This window comes from Procambarus clarkii, chromosome 25, assembly GCF_040958095.1.
Source record: "Procambarus clarkii isolate CNS0578487 chromosome 25, FALCON_Pclarkii_2.0, whole genome shotgun sequence".
Classification (NCBI taxonomy): domain Eukaryota; kingdom Metazoa; phylum Arthropoda; class Malacostraca; order Decapoda; family Cambaridae; genus Procambarus; species Procambarus clarkii.
This window is the reverse complement of record NC_091174.1, coordinates 35,735,601-35,750,269: the sequence shown is the minus strand read 5'-3', so window position 1 is coordinate 35,750,269 and position 14,669 is coordinate 35,735,601. Positions and strand designations below refer to the sequence as shown.

The following is a 14,669-nucleotide window of genomic DNA, read 5'->3' as shown; positions in this document are numbered from 1 at the left end:
CATCAACCTGGGCCACAAGAGGTCACCTGTACCGACCGGGGGACCAGCCTCGCTACCCTACGCTAAGTACCTGACATAAAGTTTGAACAAAATAACATACATAATATTACAAATATACGGTATACATATAATATTATAAAAATTAAACATTTAAATATATACATATCATTTTATAAAGAGTTAAAAGGACTGACATCAACAAGTGATCCACACAGTGAACCACAAATACAACACAATACATCAGACAATGGAGAGGTGTGGCGAGTGTTCGGGAGAACTGGGAAGACGTAATGTAGGCGTCAAGTGTTGCATCTGTAACATAAGATTTCACCTGGGCTGTACAGAATTATCTTCAGGATGCGCAAAAAGGCAAGGAATTTACTGGGTTTGCAAAGATGACAGATTAATGTTAGAGAACATAACTAAACTGATGAAAAACATTCCCGAGTCACAGAGATTATCATTCACAGACAAGCTACCAGTGATATATGCGGACTGCGAAAAGACAACATTGGATAACGACCAAAACTCAGGAACAGATAGTTTAGAGAACCGCAGCAGTAGTGTGGAGGAGGAGACTATTGTGGTACAAAATAACAGCAATATTACAGAGCCAGATAATATAAACAATGAGAGCAACAGTGAGATAGAGTGCATAGATGAAGGAATTGGGACGAAAAACGGAGATGGCTTATCATAGACTGTGGGTTGGTTGGTGTTGTCGTCGTTGATCCTTCTCTACGGACAACCCAACCCACAACTCGGTAGAGTGCTTACACTTCACTAGGAGATCACACTAGGCGCTTCTGGCTCCTGGAGAGGGGCTCCACGTCACACGTTTAGGGGATGCGGCTCCAACACTCAGCCTCGTTGTCACGTGCACACACCCACTCGAGCCGCTGTGACTCCCCACTCTCTCCTTAGGTGATATGATCTCCTCAATCCCCTTTTGACTTATTAGTATTACCTCTTACCCTGTCCACAGCAGTGGTTCTTGGTTCTTTCTCTCTCCTTCTTTACTACCTCCTGGGAAGCCTCACTAGGACAAGGGCAAACACCAGCAAATTGTGACACATTTACTGGACAAAGCACATACACGATACATACACACATATAATAATAATGAATCCTATACTCTATAATATCACAATCAGGTTGCACTCCAATACCATCAGAACTCTATTATCAGCTTATCAAGTGGTATCCTATCTCCTGGTTCACCACCTGATACTACTAACCTCCTCAAGTTGGTCAAGCCTACATACACTGTTGCCCCATCAGCAAGATAATATATATATAGAAAATCAGCATTTGAATGCAATCACATATATCAGTATAAATGTTCATTGATACACAACAATGATCCATCAATCACTGTCAGTCCTGGAACACATGCATCTGTAGGTAATCAAGCCTACGACTGCAACTCTAAGCTTCAGAATAAATCACTCCTTGACATAAGAATGCAAACAGTCACTCACCTCTCACTGCGTCTTGCACGCTACTGACAACCAAACACTATCAACTCCCTGTAAGTAATCCACCAGAACTTCCCCTTCCACCTCTGGAAGTTCACAACCCTAATATCCTTAGGTTCTTCCGGGCTTCACTACCAGGATCCTCTGCAGCTCCTCCAGGCTGCTATCATGAAGTTTCTTTGAGCAACTAAGGTGCTTCACCCTTCTGCTAGGGTCCTCCACAGCTCTCTTGGCTGCTACACCATGAAGTTTTCCCGAGCAACTATGGTGCTTCTCCACCTCTACAGAAGCACGTGACACTCCTCTTCACTGCTGCTTCTCCTCACAGCTCGAGGTCCTCTGCTCCACTACCTTGGAGTCTCATCAGCTACTTCATCTGCTGGCTTCGAAGTTCTCAGCAACTTCTTCCCCAAAAGAACAAACCTGCAACCCATCGACACTCCAATAAAATGTTCCCCTTTAACACAAACAAAAAATATTCACACAATATGTTTGCCTCAAACCTCTATCTGTTCTCTACATACAGTGAGAGTGGACTCCCCCATTTTGGGCGGGTCCATACTCCACCTCGCCTGGCGGCGGTCCTCACTCGCTGGGAGGGTCTTCCTCCATCCGGAGCCAGGCTCCCTCAGTCGTCCGCCAGCGCTCAGAGGGGACGGACGTCGCTCCGTGTTCCTCCCTCTCCACTCTCCTATTTCAGGCTTTCTGCCTTATTAAAACATGTCTAACTTATAAATAAACATTGCTACTGTCGCTGGGCACACGACCAACTACAAGTGATCACTATGAACTGGCGTATATCGTGCTTACCCCAGATCGGCTGGTCGAGGGCGCTTTCCCTCTGACGGCGTCTGGTCAGGGCGCTCCCACGGCCCACAATAATGTCTCTGGCCGGCTTGATACTCTCTTCTTCGACCAGGACTTGAGACCACAACGTTCCCAGCTCGATTCCACAGCTGGCACGTCTACACACTTCTCTTCTCTTCGAGATATATCACTAGGGGTTCCCTTCTGACGGGAGCTCAAACGGAGCGCGGCTTCCCCCTGCGATGTCTGGCACTCAAGTGAGGTCAAGGTCCTCCGGAAGCGAGCCTCACGCCTCCAGCAAAATGTCCACATCTCCTAGCCAGTCATTTATCTGTTTTCTTCTTCATTGCCCATAATCTTAAATTGTTTATTGAATCCACCATACCATTTTTCACATGGGTTATCACCTCAATATTTGCTAGACCTTCTAGTTAGGTCAGGCTTGCTGAATAACTCTCAAGAAGGGAGACTCGTTTCTCCTGCAGGCTGAGATCATAACACTCCCCTCCCCTTATTTTTGAGAGTTATTCCAGTGGCAAAGCTCGGGATAATACATCCGCCACCACACTGTCTCGTTCTTCACTCCATATACTCTCTTAGGAGTCTACAATTAATTCGTTGCACCTTGCAACATCTGGCTCACAACTCGCCAGAAATATGATCTTCTCACAAACGATTTGACTTCTCTGGCACCTCTTGGCTAGGCTGTCCTCCTTGGACGCCTGCACTCCATCGGTCCACTCTACTTATTGTTTCCACCCTCCGTTTCCTCGTCTTCCTCTCTTCACGTCCAGAGTTAGACATCTGCTGTCTGTACCTCCTCTGTCGTCTTCACACTTCCATCTACTGCCGTTATACTTCCGCCTCCTGTCATCATACTTCACTTCCTCGTCTTCACCGACGATCCTCCCTTGCGTCTCCGCATTTATCCAAGATCTCATCCTGTCTGACTTCCATCGAGTCCTCGGCTTTCTTCTACTCCTCCATGCTTGTATCATCTTCCTCTTCCCACACTTTTCACCTCTATACAACTCCATTTCTTCTCCTTCAACTCTTCTTCGTTCCCTAAAAGTTTCTTCGGGCACTATACTACATCCAACAGCACTCGACCATACATGTCGCTTTGCCTCTCCCAAAGTGCTCGTAAGCATCTCTCCACACATACTGTCTCTTCTCCTTTCATTTTCTCGGTTATTACTCTTCTTCACTATCTCTCCTCCACGTTGTCTGTGAAACATGTCAACTCTTGACATCTCAAACAACTTAACTCCACTATCCCTATGCCTCTGTGCTCGTGGACCACTTGACGCTCTACTCTCGTCCTCTGTATGTCCACATCCTTCCTCATTCCTACTCAGCACAGTTGCATTCACCTTCCGACTCTTAATTTCAGCAGTCTGGGCTCTACTCAGGTCCGCTCTCTTCACATGAGTCTTCCTCGGCTGGGCCATCTTCACTTTTGACCTCACCGAGACTTCATTTTCCTGGGCTGGACCTTCATCAAATAGCTTTGCTATATCTACATCGATCTCTTCCACCGGTTGAATCGACACTGTATCATCTTCTCCAGCGTCTTCCTTATCGGCCACCTCTGCCTTCCTCACTACCGAGACGGGGTTTTCAATGGCTTGGTGGTCTCCTGACGCATCTCCTCGGATGTCAGTCAGGTTCACACTCTCAGGTGTCCCACCCGTGCCGTGGCCTTCTGGGCACTCCTCTGGCACATTCTCCGCTATGACTCCTGGCAACACCTTTGTCCCACACAAGTCATTCCCCAGGATCACTTGGACTCCTGGAATAGGTATGTCGGGGCACACTCCCAACATCACCTCCGCCGACACATATTCCGACCTTAGCTGGACAGTACAAATGGGCATGTCACTCTCCGACAATAACCCATATACTTTCATCTTCCCACTGCCAGCTAACCGTCGATCATTCCCAATCAGGCTTCTCGCAATCAAGCTCTGATTAGCTCCGGTATCTCTTAAGATACCAACTTCTACCTCAGGTTGGCCTCCTACACTGATCCAACCTTTGCTCATGAACGGCCTATACCTCTCGTTCACTAAGTTCGCTCTCTGTGGTTTGTCTCGGAACACATTAGTATATTTACCTCGGGGGTCACACATGGCCAGGGTCACAACTCTCTTGCCCTGCCGACAATCTCGCATCACGTGACCCAATCCGTTACAATTGTAACATCTCATCTGGGTAAAGTCTCTTCTATATGTACCAGAGTAGCTCTGACTCTGCCCACTCGTATTGGACTTCCTCGGGCCAGACGTACTACTCGTACTCTGTGGAGCTTTACTGGACTCTTGATCTCCCGGATACCGATCAGTTTCTCGTTTAGCTCCTCCATCCTCACTTTCAGACGAAGTGCGCGACCTACTCTTCTGAGTTTTAGGGTACTTACTTTTATCTGCCCATTTATCAAAATTTTTCTCACCCCAGACTCTTCTGGGTCTTTCATAATTTCTTCCTCCCCAGACTCCACTGGATCTGCCATTGCTGCGTCTCACCTCGCTTCTCACTCTGTTCTCCCTCAAGCTCTTGTATGCTTCAGTAATCATATCCGCCCTATCTGCGGCATCTTTCACCTCCATTATCCCTGCTTCTTGGATCTTGAACTTTGTTTCGGGATGCATCATCTCCAAGAACTTCTCCATGACCATCAGTTGCTTCAGGTCAGCGTAAGATCCAACTCCAGCAGCCTCAATCCACTTCTGGAATCGTCTTTCCAGATCTCTTGCTGTCTCAGCAAACGTACACGCTCCAACTTTGATCATCTCTCTGAAGCGCTTCCTATAAGCTTCTGGGGTTAACTGAAACGAGCGCAATATGCTGCTCTTTACTGTGGCATAATCCTGGCACTCTTCCAGTGACAATTGGGTGTATGCCTCCCTGGCTGCACCGGTCAATCTTAACTGGACCAGCTGGGCCCATTCCTCCTGTGGCCACTCCTTGATACTGGCTACTTTCTCAAAATGCTCGAAGAAGCTCTCTGCCTCTTCGGGCACAAACAAGGGAATGTCCTTCTCCCTAACCCTAACATCTGTTGGGTGTGATACCTGGGTGGTGCTCTCTGGCAACCCATGTTCAATCCTTTGCTCAGCCAAGGTTCTGTTCGCTTCTATCTGCATTTGTTTTGTTCTCTCTTTTTCTTTTTCGACCTGGGCTTTTTCTTTCTCCTGTTCTAACTCCAGTTCCCTTACTCTGGTTTTCTCTTTTTCTTTCTCCTGTTCCAACTCCAGTTCCCTTACTCTGGTTTTCTCTTTTTCTTTCTCCTGTTCCAACTCCAGTTCTCTTACTCTGGTTTTCTCTTTTTCTTTCTCCACCTCTAGTCTTGCTTTCTCTTTTTCTATTTCCAGTCTGGTTTTTTCTTTTTCCTTCTCTGCTTCATTTTTCATCTGGAGTTCTAATTTCATCTTTTCCAGCTGGAACTGTCTCTCCTTGTCCTCTCGTTGTTGCTGCATCTGGAGCTCTAACTGGAATCTCTCCAAGCTCCTATTTCGGCTACTCCTGCTACTGCGGCTACTCTTGCTGCTCCTACTCGATCCCTGGGATCTCACTTCATCCTGCCCATCATCCTCCTTTCCACTTTCAGCTCCTTTTTGGGCTCCTTGCTCTGCCGCTTCATTTTTGGCTCTTAACTGCCTCAGGATCTCATCCTTCATCCCAGCTACTTTAGATGCTTTCAACCTAAGGCCACATTTTTCTGCTATTTGTTTCAATTGATCCCTCGTGCAACCTTCCAAGTCCTCAGGCTTGCCTGACTCCACAAACGCTTGCACCTTATCCATCTTTGTCCTGTGAGTCTTCCCAAGAGAGAGAGTATACACCTGCGGTCACACAGTTTATCTATTTCAGCAAGGGTGTACAAATCCACTCTTGGACAGGGTGTGGGTATGTCAGTTCACTCTCCCGGACACAGGCCCCCAATTTATCATAGACTGTGGGTTGGTTGGTGTTGTCGTCGTTGATCCTTCTCTACGGACAACCCAACCCACAACTCGGTAGAGTGCTTACACTTCACTAGGAGATCACACTAGGCGCTTCTGGCTCCTGGAGAGGGGCTCCACGTCACACGTTTAGGGGATGCGGCTCCAACACTCAGCCTCGTTGTCACGTGCACACACCCACTCGAGCCGCTGTGACTCCCCACTCTCTCCTTAGGTGATATGATCTCCTCAATCCCCTTTTGACTTATTAGTATTACCTCTTACCCTGTCCACAGCAGTGGTTCTTGGTTCTTTCTCTCTCCTTCTTTACTACCTCCTGGGAAGCCTCACTAGGACAAGGGCAAACACCAGCAAATTGTGACACATTTACTGGACAAAGCACATACACGATACATACACACATATAATAATAATGAATCCTATACTCTATAATATCACAATCAGGTTGCACTCCAATACCATCAGAACTCTATTATCAGCTTATCAAGTGGTATCCTATCTCCTGGTTCACCACCTGATACTACTAACCTCCTCAAGTTGGTCAAGCCTACATACACTGTTGCCCCATCAGCAAGATAATATATATATAGAAAATCAGCATTTGAATGCAATCACATATATCAGTATAAATGTTCATTGATACACAACAATGATCCATCAATCACTGTCAGTCCTGGAACACATGCATCTGTAGGTAATCAAGCCTACGACTGCAACTCTAAGCTTCAGAATAAATCACTCCTTGACATAAGAATGCAAACAGTCACTCACCTCTCACTGCGTCTTGCACGCTACTGACAACCAAACACTATCAACTCCCTGTAAGTAATCCACCAGAACTTCCCCTTCCACCTCTGGAAGTTCACAACCCTAATATCCTTAGGTTCTTCCGGGCTTCACTACCAGGATCCTCTGCAGCTCCTCCAGGCTGCTATCATGAAGTTTCTTTGAGCAACTAAGGTGCTTCACCCTTCTGCTAGGGGTCCTCCACAGCTCTCTTGGCTGCTACACCATGAAGTTTTCCCGAGCAACTATGGTGCTTCTCCACCTCTACAGAAGCACGTGACACTCCTCTTCACTGCTGCTTCTCCTCACAGCTCGAGGTCCTCTGCTCCACTACCTTGGAGTCTCATCAGCTACTTCATCTGCTGGCTTCGAAGTTCTCAGCAACTTCTTCCCCAAAAGAACAAACCTGCAACCCATCGACACTCCAATAAAATGTTCCCCTTCAACACAAACAAAAAATATTCACACAATATGTTTGCCTCAAACCTCTATCTGTTCTCTACATACAGTGAGAGTGGACTCCCCCATTTTGGGCGGGTCCATACTCCACCTCGCCTGGCGGCGGTCCTCACTCGCTGGGAGGGTCTTCCTCCATCCGGAGCCAGGCTCCCTCAGTCGTCCGCCAGCGCTCAGAGGGGACGGACGTCGCTCCGTGTTCCTCCCTCTCCACTCTCCTATTTCAGGCTTTCTGCCTTATTAAAACATGTCTAACTTATAAATAAACATTGCTACTGTCGCTGGGCACACGACCAACTACAAGTGATCACTATGAACTGGCGTGTATATCGTGCTTACCCCAGATCGGCTGGTCGAGGGCGCTTTCCCTCTGACGGCGTCTGGTCAGGGCGCTCCCACGGCCCACAATAATGTCTCTGGCCGGCTTGATACTCTCTTCTTCGACCAGGACTTGAGACCACAACGTTCCCAGCTCGATTCCACAGCTGGCACGTCTACACACTTCTCTTCTCTTCGAGATATATCACTAGGGGTTCCCTTCTGACGGGAGCTCAAACGGAGCGCGGCTTCCCCCTGCGATGTCTGGCACTCAAGTGAGGTCAAGGTCCTCCGGAAGCGAGCCTCACGCCTCCAGCAAAATGTCCACATCTCCTAGCCAGTCATTTATCTGTTTTCTTCTTCATTGCCCATAATCTTAAATTGTTTATTGAATCCACCATACCATTTTTCACATGGGTTATCACCTCAATATTTGCTAGACCTTCTAGTTAGGTCAGGCTTGCTGAATAACTCTCAAGAAGGGAGACTCGTTTCTCCTGCAGGCTGAGATCATAACAGGCTCCAATAAAGAGGTAGACAAGACAGACACAGATATAAATACCTTGATAAACGCAAAACCGGAACACATTTGCAAATTCTACTCTAAAGGAATATGCAAATATGGAAAATTAGGAGCAAAATGCCATTTTCTGCATCCTCGAAAATGCAGGAACATGTTGGCGAGGGGTACATGCCGTTTTGGAACGGGGTGTAGATACTTCCACCCTAAATTATGTCAATTTTCAATTAGGGACAAAAAAGGCTACAATCTTCAGTGTCCGGAATTCCACGTGAGAGGTACACAGCGTTATAGACGGGAAGATCAATATGACACTACTGGAAATTTTTTAGAGGAAGGCAGAAACAGAGTAGAAAATATAAGAGAGATGGACAGTCAGATGGAACCACTACAGGATTACAGAGGGGAACGGAGATACCCACAAGACTGGAATACAAATTATCAACAAGTACACAGGTACTACACCACACAACACCCGTCCTACTACCAAAACTGGACGAATCACTTCCAAAACAACAAACCCTGGACGCAAACACAGTGGCCTCCTTACCAGAGCCTCAGATATTAACACCAAGTAAGGCTTCCAGCACTTCCACTAACACGATAACATCATTTATATTTGCCAACATCCAGGGTATAAAAACACGCAAATCCAACAAAGTTCACTTTATAGACGGTCTCCTTCATGAGGCAAATGCAGTGTTTGCAGCCCTAACAGAAACCCACACAAAGGACTACCATGATGGTGAAATATGGATCTCAGAGTACAATCTTTTCAGATGTGATAGGAAACACCGGCTTCAGGGTGGGGTCAGCCTCTACATCAAAGACACACTCATCTGTACTGAGCTGCTAAACACCTCAAATGATATGGTGGAAGTGCTGATAATCAAAATAGAGATTCTAAAAGTAGTTATTGTCCTTGTATATAAGTCACCGGAGGCAAACCCTCAGCAGTTTAAAGACCAACTAAAGAAAATAGAACACTGCTTGGAAAACCTCACAAATCCAGCCCCGAACATCATCCTGCTTGGGGACTTCAACCTACAACACCTGAAATGGAAGCACCTAACTAATACAGTAATATCAGAAAGAATACCAGGAAGTAGCCTAAATGAACAGGCACATGCAAATGACCTGCTACGGATGTGCGGCAGGTTTGCCTTAAACCAGCAAATAGTAGAACCAACTAGGAAGGAGAACACGCTGGACCTCATTTTCACTAATAATGATGAATTGATCAGGAACATAATGATTACAAATACCTGTTACTCAGATCACAACTTAATTGAAGTTATGACAACCATGGGGAGTAGACCTTCAAAACCAGTCCAAATTCCCGGTGGAGGAGATTTCAGCAAATTCAACTTCAATAATAAACAGATAAACTGGGAGCAAATAAACCAGGACTTCACAGAAATAAACTGGGAAGAACAGCTAGAAAATGCAAACCTGAACCAGTGCCTGGAAAAAATAAGCTCAGTAGCACTAGAAATATGTTCAAACCGCATACCCCTAAGGAAAAAGAGGAAGAGATGCAGATTGGAACGGGAACATCGTTCCCTATATAGGCAAAGAAAACGAATCGCGGAACAACTTGAGAGTCGCACCCTATCTCAAGAACGGCGAAGAAGGTTAGGTAGAGAAATAGAAACAATTGAACGCAAGCTACAAGAATCATACAAAACGCAGGAGAGGCAAAGAGAGCAAAAGGCCATCAGCGAAATAGAGAGAAATCCGAAATATTTTTTCTCCATTGCAAAATCAAGATCAAAAACCACATCTAGTATCGGGCCCCTGCGAAAGGGAGATGGAACTTTCACCGATGACAACAAAGAAATGAGCGAGCTACTGAGGAAGCAGTACGACTCTGTTTTCAGCGAGCCATTAAACACACTAAAGATTGATAACCCAAATGAATTTTTCATGGATATGATACCAACATCAAATCATATATCAGACGTCACCCTATCCCCACTGGATTTTGAAGAAGCCATAAACAGTATGCCTATGCACTCTGCACCAGGCCCGGATTCTTGGAACTCCATATTCATCAAGAACTGTAAAAAAACCACTATCGCAGGCCCTCCACATTCTGTGGAGACAAAGCCTAGATGCTGGCGTTATTCCTGATATACTAAAAACAGCAGAGATAGCACCACTTCATAAAGGAGGAAATAAGGCAGAGGCAAAAAATTACAGACCGATAGCACTAACATCGCACATCATAAAAATTTTTGAGAGAGTGCTAAGACGTAAGACTGCAAAATACATGGAATCACAGCATCTCCATAACCCCGGACAACATGGTTTCAGAACAGGGCGCTTTTGCCTGTCGCAGTTGCTAGACCACTATGATATAGCATTAGATGCTATGGAAGACAAACAAAACGCTGATGAAATTTACACAGATTTCGCAAAAGCTTTTGATAAATGTGACCATGGTGCTATTGCACTTAAAATGCGTTCAAAAGGAATTACCGGAAAAATAGGCATTTGGATCTACAATTTCCTGACAAACAGAACCCAATGTTTAATAGTCAACAAAATAAAATCCAGCCCATCAACCGTGAAGAGCTCAGTCCCCCAGGGTACTGTGCTTGCTCCAGTGCTCCAGTACTTTTTCTCGTCCTCATATCGGACATAGACAAGAACACAACCTATAGCACTGTATCATCCTTTGCAGATGACACTAGGATCTTCATGAGAGTAGGCAACATAGAGGACACGGCAAACCTCCAGTCAGATGTAGATCAGGTCTTTCTATGGGCTACATAAAATAATATGGTGTTTAACGAAGATCAGTTCCAGCTCATGCGCTATGGAAAAAATTAAAATATAAAAACGGAAACCACGTACAAAACTCAGGCAAATCATAACATAGAACGAAAAGGCAATGTAAAGGACCTGGGTGTACTCATGTCGGAAGACCTTACCTTTAAAGAACACAATAAAGTAGCCGTCACAACTGCAAGAAAAATGACAGGTTGGATAACAAGAACTTTTCACACTAGAGATGCTATACCGATGATGATACTTTTCAAAACGCTTGTGCTCTCTAGAGTGGAGTACTGCTACACAATGACAGCCCCTTTCAAAGCTGGAGAAATTGCTGACCTGGAGAGCGTGCAAAGATCCTTTACTGCTAGAATCCACTCAGTAAAACATCTAAACTACTGGGACCGACTAAAGAGCCTAAATCTGTACTCCCTTGAGCGCAGGCGGGAGAGATACATAATAATTTACACGTGGAAAATATTAGAGGGGCTGGTCCCAAACCTGCACACAGAAATAACATCACATGAGACCAGAAGACATGGCAGGATGTGCATAATACCCCCGTCGAAAAGCAGATGCGCAACAGGTACTCTAAGAGAGAACTCTATCAACATCAGAGGCCCGAGACTGTTCAACACGCTTCCACTACACATAAGAGGCATAACTGGCAAACCCCTCACAGTGTTCAAGAGAGAACTGGATAAACACCTCTAAAGGATACCTGATCAACCAGGCTGTGACTCATACATCAGGCTGCGAGCAGCCGCGTCCAACAGACTGGTTGATCAGTCCGGCAACCAGGAGGCCTGGTCGACGACCGGGCCGCGGGGACGCTAAGCCCCGGAGGCACCTCAAGGTAACCTCAAGGTCAAGGTATGGTGACACCTCCACTGACGTTATGGGGGTAGACATAGGAAGCTACCTCTCTCTTATGAGAGCAATTGGGCCGACCTCGTTCCGCCTATGACAGGCCCCTAACGCTCATGAGTCGCCCTGCAAGGTTTAATGGTATCTGACCTCTTAAACAATTACACAACCGCTTTAAAACAATGATGAGCAACACAGATGTTTTAGACTATGCCAAGTTTGTGTTAGATAAAAGTTCTGCTTGAAACTGTTTTGAAACGTTGATTTAATTACCAGTTGTCCATTGACTATTATTTTCAGTAATGTTTTATTAATTAAAATGAACAATTGTATGATTTTCATAGAAATAATCATTAGTGCGACCTCATTTTCACATTCGTTTTCTCATTTTTAATTTCTCGCTTCCTCATTTTCACTCCTGTTTTTTCATTGTCATTCCCCCGTTTTCTCATTTTCAGTCCCATTATCAAAGTCTCATCCTAGATATTGGCCAAAATCCATATACTAAGCTAGAACAGCTGCGCCACAAACCCATTACACAAATCGGGTTTAAAGAAAATATTACAGCACGCAACTCCTCCAGCTTTCTCGGCCTGGAAAATTTAATTACGGGTTACGTAAAATACTTTTGCTGGCATTGGTTACATGTGGATACCTTCGCTTTGTCTGAGTCTATAGCGCTGGTAATTGGTATAGTCTTGGTAATTGATAAATATATGTATATATTTTGTTTACTATATATTGGCAAGATGGTTTTGTTCGTATGTTCGTATTTTACAGCTGTTGGGAGGTTGTATTCGAACGTTCCTCTTCCTCGTAGCACTTCAGAGTTCGTAAACTGTTCAGTAATTACAATTTAAAATACCGTAGATTTCACTTCTTCTAATCATAGGTTTCGATAGGCTAGTTGGGTTGTTTAAACTCGTACGTATGGACCAAACCGTCGCATTTTATGACGGAGTGGCAAGTACAGTGGACTAACTTGGCCAGTCAGACTAAAAAGGTTAGATATTGGGCCAGCAATATAGGCCATGGTTGAGTAATTAACATCAATGATACACTGTTGCCTAATCTACAACATACATCAGTCCTTATCAGACTAATGCCAATAGGAAATATGATATGAGTTAAAGCATTAGGTCGGCGAGAGCAGCGGGAACAACAGTGGCAAATATTGCAGCAGTTGTTGCACACATCTCTGGGGCAGGAGAAAAAATGTGTTGGATAATAAAATGTTATGTGTAATTGTTATGCGTTCAATGTTTTCCAGCCTCTAGAGACGGGTTTATTGATGGGTTGGTTATTAGTCTGAGTGACTCTGTCTGTCTGTCTGTCTGTCTGTCTGTCTCTCTCTCTCTCTCTCTCTCTCTCTCTCTCTCTCTCTCTCTCTCTCTCTCTCTCTCTCTCTCTCTCTCTCTCTCTCTCTCTCTCTCTCTCTGTATCTCTCTCTCTCTCTCTCTCTTTCTCTCTCTCTCTCTCTCTCTCTCTCTCTCTCTCTCTCTCTCTCTCTCTCTCTCTCTCTCTCTCTCTCTCTCTCTCTCTCTCTCTCTCTCTCTCTCTCTCTCTCTCTCTCTCAGTTCTCGCCCCGCATCAGTACTCTACACAGCTACGCCCCAAAAAGTTCCGTAAGTGTATTGCCAATCACGATATTGAGTTCCCGGTCCACTCTACATTCGCCTGCAGGTCTTGGAAATCTTTTTGGGGACATATATAATGGCCCATAACACTGTCTGTACCGCAGAGAGGCTCTGCATGGGTCTTCACAGGGTCCTCGATGTGTTCCAGGACTACCATGGGGCAGTTGGTGGTGGTGGGGGGGGGTTGTGTTCCAGGACTACCATGGGGCAGATGGTGGTGGGGGGGGGGGGTTGTGTTCCAGGACTACCATGGGGCAGATGGTGGTGGGGGGGGGGTGTTCCAGGACTACCATGGGGCAGATGGTGGTGGGGGGGGGGTTGTGTTCCAGGACTGCCATGGGGCAGATGGTGGTGGGGGGGGGGTTGTGTTCCAGGACTACCATGGGGCAGATGGTGGTGGGGGGGGGGTTGTGAGTAGATTATTTGGAGACAGATAGAGCCACCTATGTAGGGTAATCAGATAAGAAAATCAGAAGCGGGGAGCCACATAGTGCCACTCCATATTAGGTCACCCAAGGTGTGAGTGGTAGCAGTCGAAAAAACAGTGAAGATAGGTATCTATTATGTGCCACTATGATCATGTTCATTTACAGTAAAGTATGACAATATATTTAAGTAAAAATGAATTTATTTGTATAATAAACACTCGTGGGTGAGTGCCAGTTACGCCCCCACATTCCTCTATGGGGCAGGTGTAAAACAGGTTCCTCCCGGTGAGGGTGGTCGCCCGTACCCTTCCTCGCACCTAATGGCCTTGACTTTACCGTAACAGAGTTCCACACCCAGCGGAGGTCGAGTGGGTCTTATATAGGGGTATTAAATTATAAATCTCCTCCAGGGGTTAAAAAAAATCAAAGAATTTATTAATGTTTTATTAGGTAAAAATCACAAATGATGTATAAGAAGTTAATTATGGCCCCTATCCCTCTCCCCCCTCCACCTCCCCTTCCTCATCTGAGTAGAATTCTGACGTCTCCCCATCCGTGGTGAGTGGGGGGAGGTCTTGACCCCCTCCCCCCTCTCTTGGGGGAGTGGGGTGAGTTGGCTGGTTGCCTTT

At 45.7% G+C, this 14,669-nt stretch overlaps 1 protein-coding gene across 1 annotated transcript in view; it reads left to right on the top strand.

The window, feature by feature from the left end:
- The first annotated feature begins 357 nt into the window (after nt 1-357).
- Nucleotides 358-14,669, top strand: part of LOC138368545 (zonadhesin-like) — a 39,274-nt gene continuing 24,962 nt past the window's right edge. Inside the window, exons 1-2 of the mRNA XM_069331069.1 lie at nt 358-369; nt 12,434-12,665. Of these exons, the coding sequence (XP_069187170.1) occupies nt 358-369; nt 12,434-12,665 (244 nt within the window). The remainder of the gene's footprint in view (nt 370-12,433; nt 12,666-14,669) is intronic.